Consider the following 21,085-nt stretch of genomic DNA (forward strand, 5'->3'; position numbering starts at 1 on the left):
CACAATGCATATAGGATTTGTTCGAAAATGTGCATATTTAGTGGCACAAATCGTGGTTATACAATGTGATTAGTAGCAACATTTCAGGCAATCTGGCCGGCGCCATCTTGGAGAGGCACCTAATCTAATCGATAACTAATCGTAAACTTGACTAAAAAATACAGGTTGGATAGCAAATGAAAGATGCATTAGTTCTTAATGCAACCGCTGTGTTAGATTTTTAAAATTAACGTTACTCGACATACAGCGTGCGTTACAGCGAGACCATGCCGAAATTAATGGCGGACTAATAATTTTACATTCTTCCACAGAAATACGAATTAACATCATAAATAGCTCTTACCTTTTGATGAGCTTCCATCAGAATCTTGGGCAAGTGGTCCTTTGTCCAGAACAATCGTCTTTTGGTTGAAAGATGTCCTCTACTCCTGTAGAATTAGCTGCTAACGCCAGCGATGTACCGGAGAGGTGCCCAACTCGCGATAATGCCTGACAAAGAAACTCCAGAAAATCGCAATAAACTGCTATAAGTCGGTTTAAATTAACTACCTTATGAAGTTTTTAAGACAAAAAAACTAATTAAATCAGAGCCGGAGATAAAGAACTGCTAAACCGAAAGCTTTTGAAGACGCCATGCCGGTTTCCCTCCTGCGTCAGGCGCCTCGTCGAAAAGGTCGGTACTTCCGTTCCAAGAGGTGTTATACTCCCCCAGATGGTGCTATCCGCTCCATTCAAAGTCTCACCGCTTACTGACATCTAGGGGAAGGCGTATGCAGTGCATGTAGCCCCATAGCTTATAAGGGAATTTATAAACCGACCCTGGAACAGAGACCTCAATTTCAGAAATCTCACTTCTTGACAGGAAGTGAGCTGCAGAAGGAGTTCTGTTTCACTCAGAGAAATAATTCAAACGGTTTTAGAAACTAGAGAGTGTTTTCTATCCAATAGTAATAATAATATGCATATTGTACGAGCAAGAATTGAGTACGAGGCAGTTTAATCTGGGAATGAAAAATCTCCAAAGTGTAAACAGCACCCCCTATTGAGAAAAGGTTTTAATGCCAGAAAATGGCCATTAACTCAAAGAGAGTTGTGGCCTCAACACCATCTTACTTCTGGGCTAAAAGCACATTTGGCCAAACCTGTGCTCACCGAGTTTCGTCTTCGAAGTCTTTTCCATTTACGAGAAACGGCCATGTCCATTTGCAATAAGCAGCCAGTCGCCATCTGTTGGAATTTTCCAGTACAGCGGATTTTATTTTATTTTTATTGAACATTTTACAACGCCGAAACCAAATGCCCAAGGTACTTTATTTGATGACTTCCCGGAAGATCGGACCCTGGGGGACGATCTGAGGCCGTAGGCCTATTTTAATAACACCCGCGGACATCTAGTAAGGGACCAAACATTTGCAATATGGAGATTCTCATCAACCATATGGGAAATGCCACTCGCATCCCTTATGTAGGTAAATCTATTGTAATGACATGTAAAGGAATTGGCACCTTACCTGACTGTACTGAAGCGAGCTGAGCTGTGGTGCTGTAGACTAGTCTTGGCTTTGTGTACTGGAAGGGTTGTAGTGCTTAAATACCACAGGGATGTTTCTAAATGTAAAGTCTAGGGCCTATAATAAAACTCTGCCACTAGTCTCCACCTCTGAGTCAGACCAGCCCCGGCCCAAGGACTAGTCTCCACCTTTGAGTCAGACCAGCCCTGGCCCAAGGACTAGCCTCCACCTCTGAGTCAGACCAGCCCCGGCCCAAGGACTAGTCTCCACCTTTGAGTCAGACCAGCCCTGGCCCAAGGACTAGCCTCCACCTCTGAGTCAGACCAGCCCCGGCCCAAGGACTAGCCACCCTTCTTGACTTTTCCCAAGGAAAAGGTACACCGTTTAAGCTCTTATTCGATCAAAATAGGTTTAAAGTCATATGTTATTGAGCTTCTCCAAAGCATGACAAAATGTAATATTCAATAGTTTATCTTTCTGTATTTTCACTACAAAGGGGGGCGTCTCGCCTCAAGTTCCTTCATAACATTGTAGGTTTTTAAATGTTCTTACTCATTGCCACAATTAATGTGTGTGTATATATATATATATATATATAATTATTATTTTGACATTTAATGTACATATATATATTATTTTGACAGTTAATGTGTGTGTGTGTGTGTATAAATATATAGGAGCTCAAGAATTTCACTGTACTCTAATAACACCTGCAACCCTGTACATGTGACAATTAAACTCTTTAATCTAAATTATTAAAAAAGTACAAAATATAATGAGCAAAAAATACACCAACCCACTCAACATTTTAGTAATTTAGCAGACGCTTTCATCCAGAGCATACATTTTCATACTGGTCCCTCATGAGAATCGAACCCACAACCCTGGCATTGCTAGCGCCATGCTATAATGGTTCTATACATGCATATCTAACAAGTAACATCTAACACTTGTTAAATATTACTGCACTGTTGGAGCTAGAAGCACAAGCATTTCACTACACCCGCAATAACATCTGCTAAACATGTGTATGTGACCAATAACATTTGATTTATAGATGGTTCTGTAGGTGGTCCTAAGGGCTGTTCTACTGGATAGAGCGTTGGATCTGCCTCTTCATCCACTTGTCTCGCCTCTGTGTTCTCTTCCCTTTATTCTTCTTCTTCTTCTTGGCTCCCCGGCTGGAGGCGGGGTTAGCTGGCCCTGCCTTCCCCTTACTTGGTCCCGGCTTCCCTGGTTCTCCAGCCCCGCCCTTCCTTGCCTGGGAGGACAGGAGAGAGGAGAGAGTAACTGCTATGGGGAAGACTAGCCAGTTTGTTGTATGAGAGGGGTGTGTTATGACAGAAACGTTAGAGTGTGTTATGACAGAAACGTTAGGGTGTGTTATGACAGAAACGTTAGAGTGTGTTATGACAGAAACGTTAGAGTGTGTTAGAGGTTAGAGTGTGTTATGACAGAAACGTTAGAGTGTGTTAGAGGTTAGAGTGTGTTAGAGGTTAGAGTGTGTTATGACAGAAATGTTAGGGTGTGTTAGAGGTTAGGGTGTGTTATGACAGAAATGTTAGGGTGTGTTATGACAGAAACGTTAGAGTGTGTTAGAGGTTAGAGTGTGTTATGACAGAAACGTTAGAGTGTGTTAGAGGTTAGAGTGTGTTAGAGGTTAGAGTGTGTTATGACAGAAACGTTAGGGTGTGTTAGAGGTTAGAGTGTGTTATGACAGAAACGTTAGAGTGTGTTAGAGGTTAGAGTGTGTTAGAGGTTAGAGTGTGTTATGACAGAAATGTTAGGGTGTGTTAGAGGTTAGGGTGTGTTATGACAGAAATGTTAGGGTGTGTTATGACAGAAACGTTAGAGTGTGTTATGACAGAAACGTTAGGGTGTGTTAGAGGTTAGGGTGTGTTATGACAGAAACGTTAGAGTGTGTTAGAGGTTAGAGTGTGTTAGAGGTTAGGGTGTGTTATGACAGAAACGTTAGGGTGTGTTATGACAGAAACGTTAGGGTGTGTTAGAGGTTAGGGTGTGTTATGACAGAAACGTTAGGGTGTGTTAGAGGTTAGAGTGTGTTATGACAGAAACGTTAGGGTGTGTTAGAGGTTAGAGTGTGTTAGAGGTTAGAGTGTGTTAGAGGTTAGGGTGTGTTATGACAGAAACGTTAGGGTGTGTTATGACAGAAACGTTAGGGTGTGTTAGAGGTTAGGGTGTGTTATGACAGAAACGTTAGGGTGTGTTAGAGGTTAGGGTGTGTTATGACTGAAACGTTAGGGTGTGTTAGAGGTTAGGGTGTGTTATGACAGAAACGTTAGGGTGTGTTAGAGGTTAGGGTGTGTTATGACAGAAACGTTAGGGTGTGTTAGAGGTTAGAGTGTGTTATGACAGAAACGTTAGGGTGTGTTAGAGGTTAGAGTGTGTTAGAGGTTAGAGTGTGTTAGAGGTTAGGGTGTGTTATGACAGAAACGTTAGGGTGTGTTATGACAGAAACGTTAGGGTGTGTTAGAGGTTAGGGTGTGTTATGACAGAAATGTTAGGGTGTGTTAGAGGTTAGGGTGTGTTATGACAGAAACGTTAGGGTGTGTTAGAGGTTAGGGTGTGTTATGACAGAAACGTTAGGGTGTGTTATGACAGAAACGTTAGGGTGTGTTAGAGGTTAGGGTGTGTTATGACAGAAACGTTAGAGTGTGTTATGACAGAAACGTTAGGGTGTGTTAGAGGTTAGAGTGTGTTATGACAGAAACGTTAGGGTGTGTTAGAGGTTAGAGGTTAGAGTGTGTTATGACAGAAACGTTAGGGTGTGTTATGACAGAAACGTTAGGGTGTGTTAGAGGTTAGGGTGTGTTATGACAGAAACGTTAGGGTGTGTTATGACAGAAACGTTAGAGTGTGTTATGACAGAAACGTTAGGGTGTGTTAGAGGTTAGGGTGTGTTATGACAGAAACGTTAGAGTGTGTTAGAGGTTAGGGTGTGTTATGACAGAAACGTTAGAGTGTGTTATGACAGAAACGTTAGGGTGTGTTAGAGGTTAGAGTGTGTTATGACAGAAACGTTAGAGTGTGTTATGACAGAAACGTTAGGGTGTGTTAGAGGTTAGGGTGTGTTATGACAGAAACGTTAGGGTGTGTTATGACAGAAACGTTAGGGTGTGTTAGAGGTTAGAGTGTGTTATGACAGAAACGTTAGGGTGTGTTATGACAGAAACGTTAGGGTGTGTTAGAGGTTAGAGTGTGTTATGACAGAAACGTTAGAGTGTGTTATGACAGAAACGTTAGGGTGTGTTAGAGGTTAGGGTGTGTTATGACAGAAACGTTAGGGTGTGTTATGACAGAAACGTTAGGGTGTGTTAGAGGTTAGAGTGTGTTAGAGGTTAGGGTGTGTTAGAGGTTAGAGTGTGTTATGACAGAAACGTTAGAGTGTGTTATGACAGAAACGTTAGGGTGTGTTAGAGGTTAGGGTGTGTTATGACAGAAACGTTAGAGTCTGTTATGACAGAAACGTTAGGGTGTGTTATGACAGAAACGTTAGGGTGTGTTAGAGGTTAGGGTGTGTTATGACAGAATCGTTAGAGTGTGTTATGACAGAAACGTTAGGGTGTGTTAGAGGTTAGGGTGTGTTATGACAGAAACATTAGGGTGTGTTAGAGGTTAGAGTGTGTTATGACAGAAACGTTAGAGTGTGTTATGACAGAAACGTTAGGGTGTGTTAGAGGTTAGAGTGTGTTATGACAGAAACGTTAGAGTGTGTTAGAGGTTAGGGTGTGTTATGACAGAAACGTTAGAGTGTGTTATGACAGAAACGTTAGGGTGTGTTATGACAGAAACGTTAGGGTGTGTTAGAGGTTAGGGTGTGTTATGACAGAAACGTTAGGGTGTGTTATGACAGAAACGTTAGGGTGTGTTAGAGGTTAGAGTGTGTAATGACAGAAACGTTAGGGTGTGTTATGACAGAAACGTTAGGGTGTGTTAGAGGTTAGAGTGTGTTATGACAGAAACGTTAGGGTGTGTTAGAGGTTAGAGTGTGTTAGAGGTTAGAGTGTGTTAGAGGTTAGGGTGTGTTATGACAGAAACGTTAGGGTGTGTTAGAGGTTAGGGTGTGTTATGACAGAAACGTTAGAGTGTGTTATGACAGAAACGTTAGAGTGTGTTATGACAGAAACGTTAGGGTGTGTTATGACAGAAACGTTAGGGTGTGTTATGACAGAAACGTTAGGGTGTGTTAGAGGTTAGAGTGTGTTATGACAGAAACGTTAGGGTGTGTTAGAGGTTAGAGTGTGTTAGAGGTTAGAGTGTGTTAGAGGTTAGGGTGTGTTATGACAGAAACGTTAGGGTGTGTTAGAGGTTAGGGTGTGTTATGACAGAAACGTTAGAGTGTGTTATGACAGAAACGTTAGGGTGTGTTATGACAGAAACGTTAGGGTGTGTTATGACAGAAACGTTAGGGTGTGTTAGAGGTTAGAGTGTGTTATGACAGAAACGTTAGGGTGTGTTATGACAGAAACGTTAGGGTGTGTTATGACAGAAACGTTAGGGTGTGTTAGAGGTTAGAGTGTGTTATGACAGAAACGTTAGGGTGTGTTATGACAGAAACGTTAGAGTGTGTTATGACAGAAACGTTAGGGTGTGTTAGAGGTTAGAGTGTGTTATGACAGAAACGTTAGGGTGTGTTAGAGGTTAGGGTGTGTTATGACAGAAACGTTAGGGTGTGTTAGAGGTTAGAGTGTGTTATGACAGAAACGTTAGGGTGTGTTAGAGGTTAGAGTGTGTTATGACAGAAACGTTAGAGTGTGTTATGACAGAAACGTTAGGGTGTGTTATGACAGAAACGTTAGGGTGTGTTAGAGGTTAGAGTGTGTTATGACAGAAACGTTAGGGTGTGTTAGAGGTTAGAGTGTGTTATGACAGAAACGTTAGGGTGTGTTAGAGGTTAGGGTGTGTTATGACAGAAACGTTAGGGTGTGTTATGACAGAAACGTTAGGGTGTGTTAGAGGTTAGGGTGTGTTATGACAGAAACGTTAGGGTGTGTTATGACAGAAACGTTAGGGTGTGTTAGAGGTTAGAGTGTGTGATGACAGAAACGTTAGGGTGTGTTAGAGGTTAGGGTGTGTTATGACAGAAACGTTAGGGTGTGTTAGAGGTTAGAGTGTGTTAGAGGTTAGAGTGTGTTATGACTGAAACGTTAGGCTGTGTTATGACAGAAACGTTAGGGTGTGTTATGACAGAAACGTTAGGGTGTGTTATGACAGAAACGTTAGAGTGTGTTATGACAGAAACGTTAGGGTGTGTTAGAGGTTAGAGTGTGTTATGACAGAAACGTTAGGGTGTGTTAGAGGTTAGGGTGTGTTATGACAGAAACGTTAGGGTGTGTTAGAGGTTAGAGTGTGTTATGACAGAAACGTTAGGGTGTGTTAGAGGTTAGAGTGTGTTATGACAGAAACGTTAGAGTGTGTTATGACAGAAACGTTAGGGTGTGTTATGACAGAAACGTTAGGGTGTGTTAGAGGTTAGAGTGTGTTATGACAGAAACGTTAGGGTGTGTTAGAGGTTAGAGTGTGTTATGACAGAAACGTTAGGGTGTGTTAGAGGTTAGGGTGTGTTATGACAGAAACGTTAGGGTGTGTTATGACAGAAACGTTAGGGTGTGTTAGAGGTTAGGGTGTGTTATGACAGAAACGTTAGGGTGTGTTATGACAGAAACGTTAGGGTGTGTTAGAGGTTAGAGTGTGTGATGACAGAAACGTTAGGGTGTGTTAGAGGTTAGGGTGTGTTATGACAGAAACGTTAGGGTGTGTTAGAGGTTAGAGTGTGTTAGAGGTTAGAGTGTGTTATGACTGAAACGTTAGGCTGTGTTATGACAGAAACGTTAGGGTGTGTTATGACAGAAACGTTAGGGTGTGTTATGACAGAAACGTTAGAGTGTGTTATGACAGAAACGTTAGGGTGTGTTAGAGGTTAGAGTGTGTTATGACAGAAACGTTAGAGTGTGTTATGACAGAAACGTTAGGGTGTGTTAGAGGTTAGGGTGTGTTATGACAGAAACGTTAGGGTGTATTATGACAGAAACGTTAGGGTGTGTTAGAGGTTAGAGTGTGTTATGACAGAAACGTTAGGGTGTGTTAGAGGTTAGGGTGTGTTATGACAGAAACGTTAGGGTGTGTTATGACAGAAACGTTAGGGTGTGTTAGAGGTTAGAGTGTGTTATGACAGAAACGTTAGGGTGTGTTAGAGGTTAGGGTGTGTTATGACAGAAACGTTAGAGTGTGTTATGACAGAAACGTTAGGGTGTGTTATGAGAGAAACGTTAGGGTGTGTTATGACAGAAACGTTAGGGTGTGTTATGACAGAAACGTTAGGGTGTGTTAGAGTGTGTTATGACAGAAACGTTAGGGTGTGTTATGACAGAAACGTTAGGGTGTGTTAGAGGTTAGAGTGTGTTATGACAGAAACGTTAGAGTGTGTTATGACAGAAACGTTAGGGTGTGTTAGAGGTTAGAGTGTGTTATGACAGAAACGTTAGAGTGTGTTAGAGGTTAGGGTGTGTTATGACAGAAACGTTAGAGTGTGTTATGACAGAAACGTTAGGGTGTGTTATGACAGAAACGTTAGGGTGTGTTAGAGGTTAGGGTGTGTTATGACAGAAACGTTAGGGTGTGTTATGACAGAAACGTTAGGGTGTGTTAGAGGTTAGAGTGTGTTATGACAGAAACGTTAGGGTGTGTTATGACAGAAACGTTAGGGTGTGTTAGAGGTTAGAGTGTGTTATGACAGAAACGTTAGGGTGTGTTAGAGGTTAGAGTGTGTTAGAGGTTAGAGTGTGTTAGAGGTTAGGGTGTGTTATGACAGAAACGTTAGGGTGTGTTAGAGGTTAGGGTGTGTTATGACAGAAACGTTAGAGTGTGTTATGACAGAAACGTTAGAGTGTGTTATGACAGAAACGTTAGGGTGTGTTATGACAGAAACGTTAGGGTGTGTTATGACAGAAACGTTAGGGTGTGTTAGAGGTTAGAGTGTGTTATGACAGAAACGTTAGGGTGTGTTAGAGGTTAGAGTGTGTTAGAGGTTAGAGTGTGTTAGAGGTTAGGGTGTGTTATGACAGAAACGTTAGGGTGTGTTAGAGGTTAGGGTGTGTTATGACAGAAACGTTAGAGTGTGTTATGACAGAAACGTTAGGGTGTGTTATGACAGAAACGTTAGGGTGTGTTATGACAGAAACGTTAGGGTGTGTTAGAGGTTAGGGTGTGTTATGACAGAAACGTTAGGGTGTGTTAGAGGTTAGAGTGTGTTATGACAGAAACGTTAGGGTGTGTTAGAGGTTAGAGTGTGTTAGAGGTTAGAGTGTGTTAGAGGTTAGGGTGTGTTATGACAGAAACGTTAGGGTGTGTTATGACAGAAACGTTAGGGTGTGTTAGAGGTTAGGGTGTGTTATGACAGAAATGTTAGGGTGTGTTAGAGGTTAGGGTGTGTTATGACAGAAACGTTAGGGTGTGTTAGAGGTTAGGGTGTGTTATGACAGAAACGTTAGGGTGTGTTATGACAGAAACGTTAGGGTGTGTTAGAGGTTAGGGTGTGTTATGACAGAAACGTTAGAGTGTGTTATGACAGAAACGTTAGGGTGTGTTAGAGGTTAGAGTGTGTTATGACAGAAACGTTAGGGTGTGTTAGAGGTTAGAGGTTAGAGTGTGTTATGACAGAAACGTTAGGGTGTGTTATGACAGAAACGTTAGGGTGTGTTAGAGGTTAGGGTGTGTTATGACAGAAACGTTAGGGTGTGTTATGACAGAAACGTTAGAGTGTGTTATGACAGAAACGTTAGGGTGTGTTAGAGGTTAGGGTGTGTTATGACAGAAACGTTAGAGTGTGTTAGAGGTTAGGGTGTGTTATGACAGAAACGTTAGAGTGTGTTATGACAGAAACGTTAGGGTGTGTTAGAGGTTAGAGTGTGTTATGACAGAAACGTTAGAGTGTGTTATGACAGAAACGTTAGGGTGTGTTAGAGGTTAGGGTGTGTTATGACAGAAACGTTAGGGTGTGTTATGACAGAAACGTTAGGGTGTGTTAGAGGTTAGAGTGTGTTATGACAGAAACGTTAGGGTGTGTTATGACAGAAACGTTAGGGTGTGTTAGAGGTTAGAGTGTGTTATGACAGAAACGTTAGAGTGTGTTATGACAGAAACGTTAGGGTGTGTTAGAGGTTAGGGTGTGTTATGACAGAAACGTTAGGGTGTGTTATGACAGAAACGTTAGGGTGTGTTAGAGGTTAGAGTGTGTTAGAGGTTAGGGTGTGTTAGAGGTTAGAGTGTGTTATGACAGAAACGTTAGAGTGTGTTATGACAGAAACGTTAGGGTGTGTTAGAGGTTAGGGTGTGTTATGACAGAAACGTTAGAGTCTGTTATGACAGAAACGTTAGGGTGTGTTATGACAGAAACGTTAGGGTGTGTTAGAGGTTAGGGTGTGTTATGACAGAATCGTTAGAGTGTGTTATGACAGAAACGTTAGGGTGTGTTAGAGGTTAGGGTGTGTTATGACAGAAACATTAGGGTGTGTTAGAGGTTAGAGTGTGTTATGACAGAAACGTTAGAGTGTGTTATGACAGAAACGTTAGGGTGTGTTAGAGGTTAGAGTGTGTTATGACAGAAACGTTAGAGTGTGTTAGAGGTTAGGGTGTGTTATGACAGAAACGTTAGAGTGTGTTATGACAGAAACGTTAGGGTGTGTTATGACAGAAACGTTAGGGTGTGTTAGAGGTTAGGGTGTGTTATGACAGAAACGTTAGGGTGTGTTATGACAGAAACGTTAGGGTGTGTTAGAGGTTAGAGTGTGTTATGACAGAAACGTTAGGGTGTGTTATGACAGAAACGTTAGGGTGTGTTAGAGGTTAGAGTGTGTTATGACAGAAACGTTAGGGTGTGTTAGAGGTTAGAGTGTGTTAGAGGTTAGAGTGTGTTAGAGGTTAGGGTGTGTTATGACAGAAACGTTAGGGTGTGTTAGAGGTTAGGGTGTGTTATGACAGAAACGTTAGAGTGTGTTATGACAGAAACGTTAGAGTGTGTTATGACAGAAACGTTAGGGTGTGTTATGACAGAAACGTTAGGGTGTGTTATGACAGAAACGTTAGGGTGTGTTAGAGGTTAGAGTGTGTTATGACAGAAACGTTAGGGTGTGTTAGAGGTTAGAGTGTGTTAGAGGTTAGAGTGTGTTAGAGGTTAGGGTGTGTTATGACAGAAACGTTAGGGTGTGTTAGAGGTTAGGGTGTGTTATGACAGAAACGTTAGAGTGTGTTATGACAGAAACGTTAGGGTGTGTTATGACAGAAACGTTAGGGTGTGTTATGACAGAAACGTTAGGGTGTGTTAGAGGTTAGAGTGTGTTATGACAGAAACGTTAGGGTGTGTTATGACAGAAACGTTAGGGTGTGTTATGACAGAAACGTTAGGGTGTGTTAGAGGTTAGAGTGTGTTATGACAGAAACGTTAGGGTGTGTTATGACAGAAACGTTAGAGTGTGTTATGACAGAAACGTTAGGGTGTGTTAGAGGTTAGAGTGTGTTATGACAGAAACGTTAGGGTGTGTTAGAGGTTAGGGTGTGTTATGACAGAAACGTTAGGGTGTGTTAGAGGTTAGAGTGTGTTATGACAGAAACGTTAGGGTGTGTTAGAGGTTAGAGTGTGTTATGACAGAAACGTTAGAGTGTGTTATGACAGAAACGTTAGGGTGTGTTATGACAGAAACGTTAGGGTGTGTTAGAGGTTAGAGTGTGTTATGACAGAAACGTTAGGGTGTGTTAGAGGTTAGAGTGTGTTATGACAGAAACGTTAGGGTGTGTTAGAGGTTAGGGTGTGTTATGACAGAAACGTTAGGGTGTGTTATGACAGAAACGTTAGGGTGTGTTAGAGGTTAGGGTGTGTTATGACAGAAACGTTAGGGTGTGTTATGACAGAAACGTTAGGGTGTGTTAGAGGTTAGAGTGTGTGATGACAGAAACGTTAGGGTGTGTTAGAGGTTAGGGTGTGTTATGACAGAAACGTTAGGGTGTGTTAGAGGTTAGAGTGTGTTAGAGGTTAGAGTGTGTTATGACTGAAACGTTAGGCTGTGTTATGACAGAAACGTTAGGGTGTGTTATGACAGAAACGTTAGGGTGTGTTATGACAGAAACGTTAGAGTGTGTTATGACAGAAACGTTAGGGTGTGTTAGAGGTTAGAGTGTGTTATGACAGAAACGTTAGAGTGTGTTATGACAGAAACGTTAGGGTGTGTTAGAGGTTAGGGTGTGTTATGACAGAAACGTTAGGGTGTATTATGACAGAAACGTTAGGGTGTGTTAGAGGTTAGAGTGTGTTATGACAGAAACGTTAGGGTGTGTTAGAGGTTAGGGTGTGTTATGACAGAAACGTTAGGGTGTGTTATGACAGAAACGTTAGGGTGTGTTAGAGGTTAGAGTGTGTTATGACAGAAACGTTAGGGTGTGTTAGAGGTTAGGGTGTGTTATGACAGAAACGTTAGAGTGTGTTATGACAGAAACGTTAGGGTGTGTTATGAGAGAAACGTTAGGGTGTGTTATGACAGAAACGTTAGGGTGTGTTATGACAGAAACGTTAGGGTGTGTTAGAGTGTGTTATGACAGAAACGTTAGGGTGTGTTATGACAGAAACGTTAGGGTGTGTTATGACAGAAACGTTATGGTGTGTTAGAGGTTAGAGTGTGTTATGACAGAAACGTTAGGGTGTGTTAGAGGTTAGAGTGTGTTAGAGGTTAGAGTGTGTTAGAGGTTAGGGTGTGTTATGACAGAAACGTTAGGGTGTGTTAGAGGTTAGGGTGTGTTATGACAGAAACGTTAGAGTGTGTTATGACAGAAACGTTAGAGTGTGTTATGACAGAAACGTTAGGGTGTGTTATGACAGAAACGTTAGGGTGTGTTATGACAGAAACGTTAGGGTGTGTTAGAGGTTAGAGTGTGTTATGACAGAAACGTTAGGGTGTGTTAGAGGTTAGAGTGTGTTAGAGGTTAGAGTGTGTTAGAGGTTAGGGTGTGTTATGACAGAAACGTTAGGGTGTGTTAGAGGTTAGGGTGTGTTATGACAGAAACGTTAGAGTGTGTTATGACAGAAACGTTAGAGTGTGTTATGACAGAAACGTTAGGGTGTGTTATGACAGAAACGTTAGGGTGTGTTATGACAGAAACGTTAGGGTGTGTTAGAGGTTAGAGTGTGTTATGACAGAAACGTTAGGGTGTGTTAGAGGTTAGGGTGTGTTATGACAGAAACGTTAGGGTGTGTTAGAGGTTAGAGTGTGTTATGACAGAAACGTTAGGGTGTGTTAGAGGTTAGGGTGTGTTATGACAGAAACGTTAGGGTGTGTTAGAGGTTAGAGTGTGTTATGACAGAAACGTTAGGGTGTGTTAGAGGTTAGAGTGTGTTATGACAGAAACGTTAGGGTGTGTTAGAGGTTAGGGTGTGTTATGACAGAAACGTTAGAGTGTGTTATGACAGAAACGTTAGGGTGTGTTATGACAGAAACGTTAGGGTGTGTTAGAGGTTAGAGTGTGTTATGACAGAAACGTTAGGGTGTGTTAGAGGTTAGAGTGTGTTATGACAGAAACGTTAGGGTGTGTTAGAGGTTAGGGTGTGTTATGACAGAAACGTTAGGGTGTGTTAGAGGTTAGGGTGTGTTATGACAGAAACGTTAGGGTGTGTTATGACAGAAACGTTAGGGTGTGTTATTAGGGTGTGTTATGACAGAAACGTTAGGGTGTGTTATGACAGAAACGTTAGAGTGTGTTATGACAGAAACGTTAGGGTGTGTTAGAGGTTAGGGTGTGTTATGACAGAAACGTTAGGGTGTGTTAGAGGTTAGGGTGTGTTATGACAGAAACGTTAGGGTGTGTTATGACAGAAACGTTAGGGTGTGTTAGAGGTTAGGGTGTGTTATGACAGAAACGTTAGGGTGTGTTATGACAGAAACGTTAGGGTGTGTTAGAGGTTAGGGTGTGTTATGACAGAAACGTTAGAGTGTGTTATGACAGAAACGTTAGGGTGTGTTATGACAGAAACATTAGGGTGTGTTAGAGGTTAGGGTGTGTTATGACAGAAACATTAGGGTGTGTTAGAGGTTAGGGTGTGTTATGACAGAAACGTTAGAGTGTGTTATGACAGAAACGTTAGGGTGTGTTAGAGGTTAGAGTGTGTTATGACAGAAACGTTAGGGTGTGTTATGAGTGTGTTAGAGGTTAGAGTGTGTTATGACAGAAACGTTAGGGTGTGTTAGAGGTTAGAGTGTGTTATGACAGAAACGTTAGATTGTGTTAGAGGTTAGAGTGTGTTAGAGGTTAGGGTGTGTTAGAGGTTAGGGTGTGTTATGACAGAAACGTTAGAGTGTGTTATGACAGAAACGTTAGGGTGTGTTATGACAGAAACGTTAGGGTGTGTTAGAGGTTAGAGTGTGTTATGACAGAAACGTTAGGGTGTGTTAGAGGTTAGGGTGTGTTAGAGGTTAGAGTGTGTTAGAGGTTAGGGTGTGTTATGACAGAAACGTTAGGGTGTGTTAGAGGTTAGAGTGTGTTATGACAGAAACGTTAGAGTGTGTTATGACAGAAACGTTAGAGTGTGTTATGACAGAAACGTTAGGGTGTGTTATGACAGAAACGTTAGAGTGTGTTATGACAGAAACGTTAGGGTGTGTTAGAGGTTAGAGTGTGTTATGACAGAAACGTTAGGGTGTGTTATGACAGAAACGTTAGGGTGTGTTATGACAGAAACGTTAGGGTGTGTTAGAGGTTAGAGTGTGTTATGACAGAAACGTTAGAGTGTGTTATGACAGAAACGTTAGGGTGTGTTATGACAGAAACGTTAGGGTGTGTTAGAGGTTAGAGTGTGTTATGACAGAAACGTTAGGGTGTGTTATGACAGAAACGTTAGGGTGTGTTATGACAGAAACGTTAGGGTGTGTTAGAGGTTAGAGTGTGTTATGACAGAAACGTTAGGGTGTGTTATGACAGAAACGTTAGAGTCTGTTATGACAGAAACGTTAGGGTGTGTTATGACAGAAACGTTAGGGTGTGTTAGAGGTTAGGGTGTGTTATGACAGAAACGTTAGAGTGTGTTATGACAGAAACGTTAGGGTGTGTTATGACAGAAACGTTAGGGTGTGTTAGAGGTTAGAGTGTGTTAGAGGTTAGGGTGTGTTATGACAGAAACGTTAGGGTGTGTTATGACAGAAACGTTAGGGTGTGTTATGACAGAAACGTTAGGGTGTGTTATGACAGAAACGTTAGGGTGTGTTATGACAGAAACGTTAGAGTGTGTTATGACAGAAACGTTAGGGTGTGTTAGACGTTAGGGTGTGTTATGACAGAAACATTAGGGTGTGTTAGAGGTTAGGGTGTGTTATGACAGAAACATTAGGGTGTGTTAGAGGTTAGGGTGTGTTATGACAGAAACGTTAGAGTGTGTTATGACAGAAACGTTAGGGTGTGTTAGAGGTTAGAGTGTGTTATGACAGAAACGTTAGGGTGTGTTATGACAGAAACGTTAGGGTGTGTTAGAGGTTAGAGTGTGTTATGACAGAAACGTTAGGGTGTGTTAGAGGTTAGAGTGTGTTATGACAGAAACGTTAGAGTGTGTTAGAGGTTAGAGTGTGTTAGAGGTTAGGGTGTGTTAGAGGTTAGGGTGTGTTATGACAGAAACGTTAGTGTGTTATGACAGAAACGTTAGGGTGTGTTATGACAGAAACGTTAGGGTGTGTTAGAGGTTAGAGTGTGTTATGACAGAAACGTTAGGGTGTGTTAGAGGTTAGGGTGTGTTAGAGGTTAGAGTGTGTTAGAGGTTAGGGTGTGTTATGACAGAAACGTTAGGGTGTGTTAGAGGTTAGAGTGTGTTATGACAGAAACGTTAGAGTGTGTTATGACAGAAACGTTAGAGTGTGTTATGACAGAAACGTTAGGGTGTGTTATGACAGAAACGTTAGAGTGTGTTATGACAGAAACGTTAGGGTGTGTTAGAGGTTAGAGTGTGTTATGACAGAAACGTTAGGGTGTGTTAGAGGTTAGAGTGTGTTATGACAGAAACGTTAGGGTGTGTTATGACAGAAACGTTAGGGTGTGTTAGAGGTTAGAGTGTGTTATGACAGAAACGTTAGGGTGTGTTATGACAGAAACGTTAGGGTGTGTTAGAGGTTAGGGTGTGTTATGACAGAAACGTTAGGGTGTGTTATGACAGAAACGTTAGGGTGTGTTATGACAGAAACGTTAGAGTGTGTTAGAGGGTGTTATGACAGAAACGTTAGAGTGTGTTATGACAGAAACGTTAGGGTGTGTTATGACAGAAACGTTAGAGTGTGTTAGAGGTTAGAGTGTGTTATGACAGAAACGTTAGAGTGTGTTATGACAGAAACGTTAGGGTGTGTTATGACAGAAACGTTAGGGTGTGTTAGAGGTTAGAGTGTGTTATGACAGAAACGTGAGGGTGTGTTATGACAGAAACGTTAGGGTGTGTTATGACAGAAACGTTAGGGTGTGTTAGAGGTTAGAGTGTGTTATGACAGAAACGTTAGGGTGTGTTATGACAGAAACGTTAGGGTGTGTTATGACAGAAACGTTAGGGTGTGTTAGAGGTTAGAGTGTGTTATGACAGAAACGTTAGGGTGTGTTAGAGGTTAGAGTGTGTTATGACAGAAACGTTAGAGTGTGTTATGACAGAAACGTTAGAGTGTGTTAGAGGTTAGAGTGTGTTATGACAGAAACGTTAGAGTGTGTTAGAGGTTAGGGTGTGTTACCCTGAAGGCCTGTAGCAGCACAACAGACAACTCTGAGGGTGAATAGAATGTTTCAGATTCCATCTTTCCACCCTTCCTTTATACCCTTCCTGCTGTTGAGTATTTCTACAGCTAGTTATTAAAGCAACTTTTTGGGCGACCCGACCAAATTCACAGAAGCGTCAGTACTAGTTCTGATATTCTCATTGAAAGCAGGTCTAAGAATGGGTCTGTTCTATGGGCGCTATTTCAAATGCATCCGTTCTTCAGTTGTGTCTTTCGGTTTTTGGTCGCAGGTTCAGGAACGGCTGAAGCATTGAAACATGTACCTGGAGCCAACTGCAGATAGTACTGCTAGGTAATCTGACGAGTCAGTCAATTTCACTCAAAGCAAAAATGTTTCTTTAATTTAAAATCTGTAGAAACTACGAGAATAGAAAGGTTCAGAACTTTCGTGAAACATCACAGTTGATAAATATGACAAATAGAAATAACAACTGGGAGGGTTGAGGGGAGCTGAAGGACTAAAAACAAACAAAAGATAACTATTGTAAAATATACTGTGTCTGTAACATGTATATAGTAGGTATGAGCTGGAAGTAGAAGCCTAAGAGTTGTTGTCCATTAGTTGACTCCAATTAGGGGAGGGATGGTACAGTTAGGGGAAAATAAAGGAAATCATTCATAATATACATTAAGGGGATTGGAAATGCAGACAATTACATTGATGGAAGCCACAATCTATATGCAATATTAATGCAGATCCACCCCCTACATTGTTTGGAACAAACATTCTCTACACTATACTTGCTTGCTGTCACAAATTGAAAGTAGGCGAACTATTCGAATTTTAGCAACCAGGAAACATATATATTTTTTCCATTAATATTTCAAAAGCTAGTAACAATATATATATATATATTATATAAAGTAAAAGTAAAGTATTCCGAGTCCTTGACTTTTCCCACATTTTGTTACGTTACAGCCTTATTCTACAATGGATTAAATGGTTCCCCCCCACAATCTACACACAATACCCCATAATGACAAAGCAAAAACAGGTTATTAGAAATATTTGCAAATGTATTCAAAAAAATAATAATGGAATATTACATTTACATAAGTATTCAGACCCTTTACTCAGTACTTTGTTGAAGCACCTTTGGCAGCGATTACAGCCTTGAGTCTTGGGTATTTGTATTTATTATGGATCCTCCTCAAGCCAACAGCCTCTCTTCCAGCAAAATTAAGGCAGTTATACCATTTTAAAAACGTTACAATACATTCACAGATGTCACAACACGCTATGTGCCCTCAGGCCCCTACTCCACCACATATCTACAGTACTAAATCTCTGTGTACGTGTGTGTAGAGTGTGTATGTTATCGTGTGTGTCTGTGCCTATGTTTGTGCTGCTTCACAGTTCCCGCTGTTACATAAGGTATATTTTTATCTGTTTTTTAAATCTAATTCTACTGATTGCATCAGGTACTTGATGTGGAATAGTTTCATGGAGTCATGGCTCTATGTAGTACTGTGTGCCTTCTATAGTCTGTTCTGGACTTGGGGATTGTGAAGAGACCTCTGGTGGCATGTCTTGTGGGGTATGGATGGGTGTCTGAGCTGTGTGCTGCTAGTTTAAACAGACCTCTGGTGACATGTCTTGTGGGGTATGCATGGGTGTCTGAGCTGTGTGCCAGTAGTTTAGACAGACAGCTCAGTGAATTCAACATGTCAATACCTCTCATAAATACAAGTAGTGATGAAGTCAATCTCTCTTCCACTTTGAGCCAGGAGAGATTGACATGCACATTATTAATTATCTGTGTACTGTACATCCAAGGGCCAGCCGTGCTGCCCTGTTCTGAGCCAATTGTAATTTTCCTGAGTGCCTTTTTGTGGCCTGACAACTGTCCAGGTGCAACAAAACTAGGGCCTACTAGGGCCTACTTTTTCACCGAAAAAGGCTTTTCGGCGAAAGCATAAGATGCTATTATCTGATGATAGCACAACAGTAAACAAAGAGAGTGTAGCATATTTCAACCCTGCAGGCGCAACACAAAACGCAGAAATAAAATATAAATCATGCCTTACCTTTGACGAGCTTCTTTTGTTGGCACTCCAATATGTCCCATAAACATCACAAATGGTCCTTTTGTTCGATTAATTCCGTCCATATATATCCAAATTGTCCATTTATTTGGCGCGTTTGATCCAGAAAAAAAACAGCTTTTTTGGTACCCTTCCCAGATCTGTGCCTCAACACAATCCTGTCTCAGAGCTCTACGGACAACTCCTTCGACCTCATGGCTTGGTTGTTGCACTGTCAACTGTGGGACTTTATATAGACAGGTGTGTGCCTTTCCAAATCATGTCCAATCAATTGAATTTACCACAGATGGACTCCAAGTTGTAGAAACAGAAGGACAACTAATGAAGTCACTGAAACCCTTAACAAAGAGTTGCAGTCTGTTTTGGAATGGGTGGCCGGTAATAAACTGGTCCTGAACATCTCTAAAACTAAGAACATTGTATTTGGTACAAATCATTCCCTAAGTTCTAGACCTCAGCTGAATCTGGTAATGAATGGTGTGGCTGTTGACCAAGTTGAGGAGACTAAATTACTTGGCTTTATCTTAGATTGTAAACCGTCATGGTCAAAACATATAGTTTCAATGGTTGTAAAGATGGGGAGAGGTCTAGCCATAATAAAGAAATGCCCTGCTTTTTTGACACCACACTCCAAAAAGCAAGTTCTGCAGGCTCTAGTTTTTGATTGTGGTCCAGTCGGGTGGTCCAGTGCTGCAAGGAAAGACCTAGTTAATCTGCAGCTGGCCCAGAACAGAGCGGTATGTTTTACTGTTAATTGTAATCAGAGGGCTGATATAAATACTATGCATGAGAGACTGACTGCATCACTTCTTTTTATAAGAAACATTAATGTGTTAAATCCCAAATTGTTCACATAGTCAACTTACACACAGCTCTGACACACACACTTACCCCACCAGACATGCCACCAGGGGTCTTTTCACAGTCCCCAAATCCAGAACAAATTCAAGAAAATGTACAGTATTACATACAGTGCCTTGCAAAAATATTCATCCTCCTTGGCATGTTTCCTATTTTGCAGCATTACAACCTGTAATATACTTTTATTTAATGGACATACACAAAATAGTCCAAATTGGTGAAGTGAAATGAAAAAAATAACTTGTTTCAAAAAATGATAAAAAATAAAAAGTATATTATTCATATGTATTCACCCCCTTTGCTTTGAAGCCCCTGAATAATGATAAGATCTGGTGCAAACAATAACCTTCAGAAGTCACATTAGTTAAATAAAGTCCATCTGTATGCTATCTAAGTGTCACATGATCTCAGTATATATACACCTGTTCTGAAAGGCTCCAGAATCTGGGGCACAACCAAGCAAGCGGCACCATGAAGACCAAGGAGCTCTCCAAACAGGTCAGGGACAAAGTTGTGGAGAAGTACAGATGAGGGTTGGGTTATAAAAAAATATCCAAAACTTTCAACATCCCACGGAGCACCATTAAATCCATTATTGAAAAAATGGAAAGAATATGGCACCACAGCAAACCTGCCAAGAGAGGGCTACCCACCAAAACTCACAGACCAGGCAAGGAGGGCATTAATCAGAGAGGCAACAAAGAGACCAAAGATAACCCTGAAGGAGCTGCAAAGCTCCACAGCGGAGATTGGAGTATCTGTCCATAGGACCACTTTAAGCCGTACACTCCACAGAGCTGGGCTTTACGGAGGAGTGGGCAGAAAAAAAGCCATTGCAAACAGAAAGAAATAAGCAAACACGTTTGGTGTTCGTCAAAGAGCATGTGGGAGACTCCCCAAACATATGGAAGAAGGTACTCTGGTCAGATGAGACAAAAATGTTGCTTTTTGGTCATCAAGGAAAATGTCTGGCTCAAACGCAACACCTCTCATCACCCCAAGAACACCATCCCCACAGTGAAGCATGGTGATGGCAGCATCATGCTGTGGGAATGTTTTTCAATGGCAGGGACTGGGACACTGGTCAGAATTGAAGGAATGATGGATGGCGCTAAATACAAGGATATTCTTGAGGGAAACCTGTTTCAGCCTTCCAGAGATTTGAGAATGGGACCTTCACCTTCCAGCAGGACAATGACCCTAAGCATACTGCTAAAGCAACACTCAAGTAGTTTAAGGGAAAACATTTAAATGTCTTGGAATGGCCTAATCAAAGCCCACACCTCAATCCAATTGAGAATCGGTGGTATGACTTAAAGATTGCTGTACACCAGCGGAACCCATCCAACTTGAAGGCGCCGGAGCAGTTTGCCTTGAAGAATGGGCAAAAATCCCAGTGACTAGTTGTGCCAAGCTTATAGAGACATACCCCAAGAGACTTGCAGCTGTAATTGCTGCAAAAGGTGGCTCTACAAAGTATTGACTTTGGAGGGGGTGAATAGTTATGCACGCTCAAGTTTTGAATTTTTTTTGTCTTATTTCTTGTTTGTTTCACAATAAAAAAGATTTTGCATCTTCAAAGTGGTAGGCATGTTGTGTAAATCAAATCATACAATCCCCCCAAAAATCTATTTAATTCCAGGTTGTAAGGCAACAAAACAGGAAAAATGCCAAGGAGGTGAATACTTTCGCAAGCCACTGTAGAGCCCTTATTGCATGGAACTTCCTCCCATCTCAAATAAACAACAAACCTGGTTTCAAAAAACAGATAAAGCAACACCTCGCGGCACAACACCCTCCCCTATTGGACCTGGATAGTGTGTGTTGATACGAAGGCTACGTTTGCCTTTTTAAAAATGTATGTAG

The 21,085-nt window shown here is 41.4% G+C and overlaps 1 protein-coding gene across 1 annotated transcript in view; it reads right to left on the reverse strand.

The window, feature by feature from the left end:
* Positions 1-2,232: 2,232 nt before the first annotated feature.
* The window catches only part of ice2 (interactor of little elongator complex ELL subunit 2), a 49,845-nt gene continuing 30,992 nt past the window's right edge, over positions 2,233-21,085 (reverse strand). The window contains exon 15 of the mRNA XM_071405108.1: positions 2,233-2,772. Coding sequence (XP_071261209.1) covers positions 2,599-2,772 — 174 coding nt within the window. The 3' untranslated portion in view covers positions 2,233-2,598. The remainder of the gene's footprint in view (positions 2,773-21,085) is intronic.

The sequence above is a fragment of the Salvelinus alpinus genome, chromosome 6, assembly GCF_045679555.1.
Source record: "Salvelinus alpinus chromosome 6, SLU_Salpinus.1, whole genome shotgun sequence".
Lineage (NCBI taxonomy): Eukaryota > Metazoa > Chordata > Actinopteri > Salmoniformes > Salmonidae > Salvelinus > Salvelinus alpinus.